This window comes from Oncorhynchus mykiss, chromosome 28 (genome assembly GCF_057628025.1).
Source record: "Oncorhynchus mykiss isolate SJ-2025 chromosome 28, ASM5762802v1, whole genome shotgun sequence".
Taxonomy (NCBI): domain Eukaryota; kingdom Metazoa; phylum Chordata; class Actinopteri; order Salmoniformes; family Salmonidae; genus Oncorhynchus; species Oncorhynchus mykiss.
In genome coordinates, this window is record NC_143049.1 from 31,753,024 (window position 1) to 31,765,000 (window position 11,977).

The 11,977-nt window shown below is 44.0% G+C and overlaps 1 protein-coding gene across 1 annotated transcript; it reads right to left on the reverse strand.

Annotated features, from left to right (window-relative positions):
- Nucleotides 1–297: 297 nt before the first annotated feature.
- ptger4c (prostaglandin E receptor 4 (subtype EP4) c) lies at nt 298–2,861 on the reverse strand. Its single transcript, XM_021589856.3, has 2 exons — nt 2,000–2,861; nt 298–1,824 (listed from the first exon to the last, which is right to left on the reverse strand). Exons 1-2 carry the CDS (start codon nt 2,849–2,851, stop codon nt 1,201–1,203), a joined length of 1,476 nt encoding a protein of 491 aa, XP_021445531.1. The 5' UTR covers nt 2,852–2,861; the 3' UTR covers nt 298–1,200.
- Nucleotides 2,862–11,977: the final 9,116 nt, after the last annotated feature.

The window sequence follows — 11,977 nt, forward strand, 5'->3', positions numbered from 1 at the left end:
TTTTCAGCTCGAGTTGTTTTACAGGTACTCATCCTTGTGTTATAGTGCTCCCTACAGGTTGGATATATAAATACAGGAACATGGAGCGAAAGGTGTTCAGTTCACACTATTCATCTCAAGAGGGCATCACACTCCTTCACACTATTAATCTCAAGAGGGCATCACACTCCTTCACACTTGTCATCAATGGTCTCAGAGTGTGTGACCATTATTAGGTTGACGATCTCTCAACACAAGTGTTCATTGATATTGTTCTCAGGAAAATAATAGGCAATAAACAACACCAAAAACATGTATGGAGCCACGCTTCATTTAATAAATTAGACCACAACTTGATGACAAGTCACTTGATGTCACCATGACTCTGAACTGTTGTCGGAAACGATCTTGTTTAACCTTGATCAGCTTTAAATGTGTGTTTTCCGTAACTTGCTTGTTATGTCATTCAAACACTAGTCATGAAGTGCATTTAGTTAAACATATTTCAGGAAACAACGTGTGCTGTTTAGCTGATTTAATTCCCCATTAATACAAAAATACACAACACTAATGATGTATATTTTTCAAAAGAGCTCACAATACATTTTCCAATAGCTTTAAAACACATTTAAATAGGAAAGTGAATCATCACTCACAGTTATGTTATCAAAAATATGAAACAGTACAAAACTAAGTTCGACATGTTGGTACATTCAGTTACTATTCCCTGCATGCAACACTGGAATGGCACAGAAAGAAGCATCATTTCCAATATGTGATTAAGCCAGTGCATTATTGTCTGTCTGCATTAAGTTGTGCGCATCATTTAACAGAAAACAATACATATATCAAAGACTGATATCTGAATATATTGAGAAGATCAAATAAAATGGACCACTGTGTAAAAATGTCATTCTTAAATTCATTGAATTCAAAAAGCATAAAGATAATGCTGTGTTGAAGGCAAGTAGGTGTATATGGTCCCCTTAGAGTATGATCATAGTACAATCACATTACAGATTCATAAAGTGCATCTTAAAATGTCCAAATGGGTCCATTTAGTAAAATCTCCTGTGTGCAGAAGCCCAGCCTTTGTAATCTGGCCTGTAGGCTGCATCAAGGTACATGACCTGTGTCTGCCTGGCTGTCTGTGTTCAGCATCTCAGACATTTGCTGTAAAAGTCTATATGAAAACATTTATGTTTGTTGGGAAACAGTTGATCAAAGGCACTTCTCCGATTGACAGGAGCTTAGTGTGCTGAAGGTACAGGTGACTATGTCCACTTTACTGACGTGGCTATGAAGACCTGCTGGTGAGCACATCTCCGGAAGCGCCTCGCTGCTTCCGAGCTGTGACGCGATCATGGCCGGTTTGGACACCACCGCTATCTCCGCCTCGAAACCGATCACGGTAGTCTGGTCTACACTAAACGGATGGAAGTTCGCCTGCGCCGTGTCAAGGTCCCAGGCTTGTCGCATGGTAAAGTCTGTAAACGATTTATTTTTGGTGGTAACCTGGTTCTCCGAATCGTTTCTGTAGTTGGTCGTGCGTAATGACGCATAACTGGTCTCGTTGCTGTGTTCAAACGACGGGAGTGAATGATGACTGCTAGTGCCAACCCAGCCTAAATTACGCCCGCGGCCCGCCTTGACTTGTCCAACTGTCTTCTTTACCCTCTCACAGCCCTTGACCAACAGGTTCTTCCTACAGAGGATGTATACCCAGGGGTCCAGAATGGGGTTGAACGAGGCGAAGCGAATGGCCATCAGATCACTGCGGTAATCTGGATTCACTCCGGCACAGATGTTGGAAGGACCATACAGCTGGTTTACAAAGATGCGCACCTGTCAGATTGATATATAAAAGTTGTATATGTGGAAAAAGCAAACCAATTGTCAGCAATATACTATTAATTTGTGTCTGTGTTGGATAGTTTAGGCCATATTTGAAACTCATGCCCATAACATAATGCATGTACAATAACTTAAATTACATTTCCAATATTATCATTTCACTTACCACCAAAGGAATGGAGCACACCAGGAAAACGATGGTCATAAATATCAGCAGCCAGAACATTTGGATCTCAGCCGCGGACGGGCAGGTGACGGAGGGCAGGAACACGCGCCGTGAGCCTACTTGCGCGGACACCTTCGCTCTCACTATCCGCGTCTTCTGGCTCATCCCCACAAGTGACCGACACACTGCGAAGTTGCACACAACTGTCACCGCAATCAACACCAACATGAACCCGCCATACAGAAACGAGTACGAGGCAGCGAGGGGGTCCGTCGCCCTCCAGTCCAAAAAACACCAAGTGCCCGGGAAGTGGCGCACATGCTTCCCGAAACCAAAGCTGGGCATGATGCACAGCACAATGTTAGCTAGGTAGATGCCCATGAGCGCCAAACGCGCCGTCGTCCGGTCAATGTATTGGGAGTAAAGATACGCGTGGTTTATGGCCAGGTATCGTTCCACTGCCATAGCGCACAGAATGGACATTCCAGCCGAGCCGAAAAAGAGCATAGAGAACGAGAAAAAGTCACACAGTAGCTCTCCACCGGGCCACCTCTGGGCTATGTAGGTGGCGATAACCACCGGGCTGGTGAAACAGGTGCCCAACAGGTCCGTGATAGCCATTCCAACAACCAGCGTATAGAAAGTGGTCTCCTTCTGCTCTTTCTTTGAGATGCATAACACAACAATGGCAATGAGGTTCCCCATGACTCCAAAAGCGAACATAGTGGCTGAAGTGACCAGCGATTTTGATTCCAGTCGCAGTGGCGGGAAAGTGCTTTGGTTGTGGGAGACACAGAGCGGTTGAACTAGTTCTGAAATGTTCGAGCCATCGCCATAGACGGAATTATTCATAATTCCTAACTGAAACAAAACAAAATAGCTTCAAGTTCTTAGAAACGTTCCCTTCCGAAAATTTCCAGAAGTGTCTCTTCACAAGTTATGAACACATCAAAAGCAATATATATATATATATATATATATAAAACGTAGCCTACGACACCACAGAACACATGTTTCTGAGCTTTGATTTTCTTCTACCAGCAGTTTCCAACATTTCCCACAACAGTGTGCTTTGGTTTGTGTTGTTTCTACAACTGCACCTGCCGCTGCTGGTATTTAAGCTACAGGCTGCTCGCTCGCGCACAGCTACTGATGTCAATAATGTGACGTCAGGTGCACGAGGTATCGCCTACTACGATATTTCTAGTTTCAATATTGGACCCTGCACGACTTCAGCACAGAAATAGACCAATTATGACAAACGTCTATCCTTGGAAAGTAAGTGCGTGACATTTTTTTACAATAAACGTTCAACCGTTTGTTTTCATACATGCACTTATTCAACAGTAGACATGTAGTCGGTCTACTCAGTGCACAGCCCAGCAACAGAGCCCGGTGTTCTGAACCACATCTATGCTTTTATTAATGTTACAGTCGGGAGTAGCTACTTTATGTCAGGTATGTAAGGTCCCCTAGCACGTCAGGACCATGGACAGCAACTAACCAGTCAAGACTATGCAGCTTCACTATTGATTTGAGGAAACATAGCCTATTTGTTGGATAGACTGACACTCAAAACTGTCACTCAATGTTGCTCGAGGAAATATTTACTGGATGTTGAAAGGTGCCACCATGGATTCCCAATCAATCAATGAGAACACTGACATTGGGCTACCAAGGGTAAGAGTTACATAAACTGGCTTTTGGTATGTATGTATGTTGGTATGTAAATGCAATAGAGAACGCTTGAAAGCGATCCATTTGCAGGCAGGAATTTCTTCTTCTTGAGAACATATTGCGAATGATTACAGGACTTGAACTTGTAAGATGCTGGGAACCTTTAAGTACAGATAGTCTCTCGGGGGTGGCGTTGTTGTTGTGATTCAAGAAAGGTTGGCACTGAAGAAGCACTACCATTACTTATTTTCTATTTTTGTGGCACAAAACATTTCCGGCAGTCAAAGGCCACAGCCTAGATTCAACCTAAGATACCTGTCACCTCCGACACAGCACAGTTGATGGTTATCGTGGGTTAATGCTGAAATGATTGAATCTTAGCTTCCTTGGTACAATGGGACCAATGGAATAATGAATGCCACGATCTATGCCTACCCAACACACCACTCACACTAAATCAACCTGAAACTGAAAAGCCCCAATGCAGTAATGTTTCTTATTAACTCTTCTGATAAAAGCACCACCCTTTTCCCACCTCTTCAGGTTTTTGGTGGGTCAGTTCCTGGTGTTTAATTGGCAATTAATTGGCAATCCACTTCAATATGAGCAGTACAACAAGACTAGAGACTCTGTTTGTTTTACTTTAACAACAAATTACCTAGTTAGCTAATAAAAGTTTACAATAGTTTTCCTATTCATATCTGGATCCTGGGACGCAGTTAGTGTTAATGCTGGGACCGCTGATATATGTCCAGGGATCCTAGCTCAAACAAGGTGGTAATACATTGGCAAAGCAGCTAGCCTAGCTGCTAGCTATCAGCTAGGCAACCTGGGCTACTATTGCTGGATACCAAGCACTCTAAGTAGTTAGCCCTTGTGGCTAGGACCGTACTTCAATTTGTCTCGTTTTTAGGACCACCGATGCTGGATGTGAATGTATTGAAGACCACACAGGATACACTTTCCATAAACTGTTCCTCTATGCGGAATGAAATCACCACAGTCAGGGAGGGCCTCCAGAACATGTCTGGGAAGGCAGAATGAAATCACCACAGTCAGGGAGGGCCCCCAGAACATGTCTGGGAAGGCAGAATGAAATCACCACAGTCAGGGAGGGCCCCCAGAACATGTCTGGGAAGGCAGAATGAAATCACCACAGTCAGGGAGGGCCCCCAGAACATGTCTGGGAAGGCTGATTACCTGGATGGACAATCAAGGATAAATAATCTTGTAATAGATGGTATCCAGGAGAGCCAAAGTGAGACATGGGCTGAATCAGAGGACAAAGTTTGAAAGCTGTTCTCTGAGGAGCTACAACTGGATCAACAGGTAGAGCTGGAAAGTGCTCACCGGTCTGGGAAACCAGGGGTCACTAGTGGCGCCAATGGTGGTGCCAATGGAACCAGACCCAGGCCAATTGTAGTGACATTTCTCAGGTTCAAGGATAAGCTTTCAGTCCTTGAAAAAGCCAAACGCCTTAAAGGGTCCTTCGTCTTCATCAATGAGGATTTGTCAGGATTTGTCAATCTCTCATATTTTTAATAAGTGCTTGATGTATGGGGTATGCCCAGAAGTCTGGAAAGAGTCAAAGGTTATTCCATTACCTAAAGATACAATAATCTGCATTCTTCTCTACTCTATCTTTACTAATGATTTACCTTCAATAATGAACAAAGCAAGAGTGGTCATGTATTCAGATGACTCTACAATATATAGCACAGCATCAGAATGTAATGAGCTGTGAACTAAGAATGGTGTCTGAGTGGGTTGATATGAACAAATTGATGTTGAACATTTCTAAAACTAAATGTTTGGTTCAAAATATATGCTTGCTGATGACCCCCAATTTAATTTGTCGATGAATAGAACGCATGTAGAGCAAGTGAAAAAAATGAAACTACTAGGAGTCATGTTGGACGCAGCTTTATCATGGTCAGACCACATAAATAATATTGTTATTAAGATGGGTAAGGGAATTGCTGTCACAAGAAAATGTTCAGAGTATGTAACATCTAGCACACTGAAACAGGTGATTCAATCCCTGGTCCTATCACACTTAGAGTACTGTCCAGTTATATGGTCAATCCCTGGTCCTATCACACTTAGAGTACTGTCTGGTTATATGGTATTATCCAAATGCATCAGAATCTCTCATGGCTTCACGTTAAAAACAAATTCCTATCTAGTCTTCTGATTTTCTTTGGGAATGTTATATTTTTTAAAAACACAGTATTTTTCAGTCCAGCCAGTACATACTAGCAACACGCATAACCACCAAACTAGACAGGCAAATTCAGGGCAGCTTAAACAACCCAAGCCAAGGACAAAACACTTTACATCTACAGTTTTATATAGAGCCATAGCTGAATGGAACTCTTTAACAATCCATATTTCTCAGGCAAAAGTAAATCCACCTTCAAGAAAGAAATAAAAGAACATCTACTGCGATAGATCATATGACTGGACAGGAAATGGAAAGCATCAACTGAATGTTAAATGTGTTTCCTGTCAGGTATTTTAATTATCTGTATTGTCTACTTGTTGAATGTTTGTGAAGTCTTGATTGTGGTTGTTTGTAATGTCTTGTTAATTGGTGTTGGACCCCAGGAAGATTAGCTAGCGTTACGGCGTGAGCTAATGGGGAGCCTAATAAAAATGACAAAATGACACATTGAGTCAAGCTAACAGAGCTGACCAGCCAATGACCTCCTATGGTTGAGTGTAGACTAGCCTAGGGGTGCGAAGGTGAACAGCAAGGCACTGGAGTGAAGAACCACCTGTCTGGCTGGCTCCCGTCTCTCCACTGGGATTTTCCGCCTCTGACCCTATTACGGGGGCTGAGTCACTGGCTTGCTTGCGTTCTCCCGTGCCGTCTCTAGGAGGGGAGCATCACAAGCTTTTTTCGCTATACTCAACTTGAATGGGTTGAATCACTAACCTGATCTTCCTGTTGGGTTTTGCTTCCCCTCATGCGGTAGAGGAAATCTTCATGGGCTATATTCAACCTGGTCTCAGGGTAGAAAGTTAGTGGTCAAGTGGATATCCCTTTCGTGGCGTGGAAGCTTTGTTTTGGCAAAGTGGGTGGGGTTATATCCTACCTGGTTGGCCCTGTCCAGGGTTACTTTGGACAAGGCCAAAGTGTCCCCTGACCCCCGTCTCAGTCTCCAGTATCTATGCTGCAATAGTCTTTGTGCCGGGGGGCTAGGGTCAGTCTGGCCTATCTGGTGTAATCTTCCTGTATTATTTGGTGTTCTGTGTGATCTTAGGTATACTCCCTCTAATTCACCCATCTCTCTCTCCCCCCTTCCGGAGGACCGGAGCCCTAGGACCATGCCTCAGGACTACCTGGCCTGATGACTTCTGGCTGTCCGCGTCCCGTCCACCTGGTCGTGCTGATGATCCAGTTTCTTCCTACGGCTATGGAACCCTGACCCGTTCACCGGACGTGCTACCTGTCCCAGACCTGTCGTTTCAACCCTTTCTCTCCCTCTCCAACCAAGGTGTATGAAGTAGAAAACTGAAGTAGAGATATTGAGCAACTCTTGGAGGACAATGGAAGTAAATAAAAAAAGCCTATTTATTGTTAAAAGTGAAACTTTATTTTGGCCTTTTTCAGGCCTTCTAGTAATCTTCCCACAGGGTAATACTCTGTACCTGACTATGTAACGGAATTCCTCTTCTTCAGAAGAGGAGTAGCAAGGATCAGACCAATGTGCAGCGTGGTACGTGTCCATAATGATATATTTAATAAATCAACAGACCACTGAACAAAATAACAAAAGTACAAACAAACAACCGTAACAGTCCCATATGGTGAAAACACTGACACAGGATACAACCACCCACAAAACACAATAGAAAACAGGCTACCTAAATATGGCTCCCAATCAGAGACAACGACTGACCCCTGCCTCTGATTGAGAACCATACTAGGCCAAACACATAGAAATACAACAGAACAAAACATAGAAAAACAACATAGAATGCCCACCCCAACTCACGCCCTGACCAACTAAAATAAAGACATACAAAAGGAACTAAGGTCAGAACGTGACAGACTAGGAGAAGGCACGGGAACATTAATAAAACAAGATAGCTTATCCTGTTCTGGTTGATTGTGTTTCTTGGGAAAGTCTGGGGAGAAACTCTGTCTAGAAGTCCATTAGGCTGGGATTCTGAACAAGCACTTTGTGACAACTGCTGATGTAAAAAGGGCTTTAGAAATACATTTGATTGGAGACATTTTCATGTTTTAGCATTTGTTTTTTTATGTTTTATCCCGGGCTGAAGAAACAGGTGCAATGTTTGCAGCTGGAGGAAGTATGTAGTAAATCTGTGCCAAAACTAAGTTTGGAGGCCATTCTTTCACTCCTCTGATGGAGCTTGTCAGAAAAAAACAAAGCTTGTTTGACGTTTCATAAATGATTATCTCTCCGTTCTCTCTAATCTGACATTCTCCCTGACAATTAATGAAGAAGAGAATACTTACTCCCTATTCTTGAAAAGTTCAGACTGAACATTATTCCTTCTGTGTATCTGTCTAGCTGCCACTGCCTTTTGAGTCAACATGACTGTGCAAACTGCACAAAATGACCTAAGTGTGTTTTGATTGTCTTAAAGTGAGGATGAACTATACCTTTAATTGTCTGATGAAAGTTTAATGAAACTACTTGCTTCATTTCACTGTTAATGTCACGTCCTGACCTTAGTTCCTTTTTTATGTCTCTATTTTAGTTTGGTCAGGGCGTGAGTTGGGGTGGGCATTCTATGTTTTGGTTCTGTGTGTTATATTTCTTGGTGTTTGGCCTGGTATGGGTCCCAATCAGAGGCAGCTGTCAATTGTTGTCTCTGATTGAGAACCATACTTAGGCAGCCTGCTTTCCCACTATGGGTTGTGGGTAGTTGTTTTCCGTTTCAGTGTTTGCACCAGACGGGACTGTTTCTGTTTTCATTTATTCTCTTGTTTTTTTGTATTTAGTGTTCAGTTAATTAAAGGAAATATGAACACGTGCCACGCTGTGCTTTGGTCTACTCCTTCTTCCTCAGACGAACATCGTTATAGTTAAAGTGTAACCAAGCCAGGATTATCTGTTCAAATTGCAGGACAAATGCTGATAGTACATGGATATGATCATGAAAATAGTATGAATCATGAATATAGTATGAATCATGAATATAGTATGAATCATGAATATAGTAAAAATAAAAATTTGCATGCAGTTTTGCAAAAATGAACCAGACCGTTATTTATTTATTTTTACAACATCTTGTATAGTACTTTCAATCATGATCACGTTTTAGAGCCGCAAACAGTGAAAGGCCATTGACTTTCTTTACAAATACAGATGTATCTCACCAGTGGTAAATTTTTTTATTCTGGTATACACTGAGTGCTTTCTTTCATTCTATTTGTATCTTTGCAAAAAATAGAACATGTGTCAAAATTCACATGGGAATGGATGACCCAGGGTTGAGATTGCTGTATAGAGATTGATAGCAGATAGCAACTGGATGGCCTTCCATGTGAGTTTATTAATCTGCCAAGGAGGCTCACTGTGACTCTGAGACTCCACACAGTCAAGTATACCACAGCCAATATGAGCCCCACAAACCAGGGCTGGATAATCTAATCTGGAATAATGAAAAAATTTATCATATCCAATGGTAGAGGCTATAACAGTAGCCTACAATATGGCCGTGGCTCTCTGTCTCTGTCTGTGTAAGTGGATTCCTCTCTTCCTAGTGTGACGAGCTATCGGACAGATCCCCCTGGGTGTGTGTGTGGTTTTACGCACTGTCTGTACTCCTCTTAGTAATAACCCTGAGCCCTCCTTCGGACGTCAGCTCCCTCCGCCCACACACTCATACACGCACACGCCCGCCCGCCCGCGCGCACACACACACACACACACACACACACACACACACACACACACACACACACACACACACACACACACACACACACACACACACACACACACACACACACACACACACACACACACACACACACACACACACACACACACACACACACACACACACACACACACACACACACACACACACACACACACACACACACACACACACACACACACACGTATGGTATGTGTATATTACACAGAACATTCCTTGGGGATCCGTATCTAAATCAGAACAATTTAGCCTACCTCTCTCTCTCTCCACACAACTCTTTGAGCCGTAATGAAAAGTGGATAGGTTTGCTTAGGAAGTCAATATCCAGCCTAGATGTAGAGTAGGGATATCAGGGTACACATTCATTAGGTTAAATAGAGGGACATGTGTTTTGAGTTGAAGATCCCCTGCTAGTACGGTATGTGTTAAGGCATGCCACCTTTAAGTGGGCTATAGCCAATACCAGGGGTGTCAAACCCATTTTACCCAGGGGTCCTCATTCGGTCTTCAATGAAGTACTCACTGTCAAGTTTTCATTCGGTGGTCATTAGCGAGCTGGACACAGTCAATAAAATGCATGAATGTAGGTCCAGTATAATTTCTAACCCAGTTTAGATTTGGTTTTAGTCATTTTAAAGTATATTGTTTCCCCTATCCTCCCCAAAAAATTAAAACAACAAAAAAACTCAAACCACCTGCTGCCCGTATATTTGACACCCCTGGCCTATACCCTCCAACCATTTCATTCACTAGGGATTGTGGAGCCTCTGCTATCTCACCCCTATTCATAAGGCATGTTGTGTAGTATGTTGTCTGGTTGGTAACTGTTATGGTGATGAGCTGTGTCTCTTTTCATGTACTATTCATAAGGCATGTTGTGTAGTATGTTGTCTGGTTGGTAACTGTTATGGTAATGAGCTGTGTCTCTTTTTATGTACTATTCATAAGGCATGTTGTGTAGTATGTTGTCTGGTTGGTAACTGTTATGGTGATGAGCTGTGTCTCTTTTCATGTACTATTCATAAGGCATGTTGTGTAGTATGTTGTCTGGTTGGTAACTGTTATGGTAATGAGCTGTGTCTTTTGTCATGTTCTTGTCGTACTGCATTCAAAAGCTGCAATTAAAAACAAATGAGGTCCAAGCTCAACAAAGAAATGTGACAATTCACAGATGGTGTTACATCTGCCCCTGCCTCGCCCACTACTTCTCATCCGGTGTCAGCCCTGCCACTTCCACGTTGCCAGATCGTAGCCTCTGTTCAGTCAGTCAGCATTGCTAGCCGTTTGTTCCTGCATAGATCTTATTATCCTGTGGTGCCTGTTTTCCCTAGCCTGACGCTGCTTTTCTCACTGCTACAGTTCTTTCCGCTCTGACTCTGGTCCCTGTCGCCAGTCCCTGGTCTTGTCAGTCCCTGGTCTCGTCAGTCCTGCTCCCCTGCCCTGGATCCCCACTCCACTTCTTCCTTGGATTCCGCTCCGGACCTGCTAATCCTGCCCCTGCTCCACTTGCCCCAGACTCAGCCTCAGTTCCTGGTTCCTTGCTACCCGCCCAAGCTCCCCCTGGCCCGCACCCCATCTCACCCCCGTTTTTCAATAAATACCTTGTTTACCTTATCCCAGTCTCCTCGTCTGAGTCTGCACATGGGTTCAGCACCTCAGGCCAAAAGGTATTGCTCTTTGCGGGACCTGCCATTGCAAGTGGCATCGCAGAGACTTTCCCCCTGATTCATTGGTCCATTTGAGATTGACCATGTCATTAACCCCTCTGCTGTGTGCCTGAAACTCCCAGACTCTCTCAGGATCCATTTTACCTTCCATGTATCCATGATTTAAACCTGTCTGCTCCAGTCCTGTCTCCTCCTGCAGCAGCTCCTCCACCTCCTCGGCTCATCGATGACCATCTGCCTATACAGTCCGGCAGCTTCTGAACGTGCGCCGTCAGGGTCGTGACTGGCAGTACCTGGTGGACTGGGAAGGATACGGGCCTGAGGAACACTGTTGGGTTCCCCGCCGTCACGTTCTGGACCCCTCACTGTTACGTAATTTCCGTACCTCACACCCAGATAAGCTATGCCCGGTTGGGTGCCGGGGGAGGGTGTACTGTTACATCTGCCCCTGCCACGCCCTATACTTCTCATCTGGTGTCTTCCTAACCTGCCCTCTCTCTCTGTCTTGTCTGTGTGCTGGAGACCTGCGCTGGAACCCCGCTCTACTGCTTCCTTGGATTCTGCTCCGGACCTGTTTACCCTGCTTCTCTTGCTGCAGTCTGTTCCTGGTACCCTGCTACCCGCCCGAGCTCCCCCTGGCCTGCACCCCACCCCCCCACCCCCGCTTTTCAATAAATACCTTGGTTACCTTATCCCTGTCTCCTCATCTGAG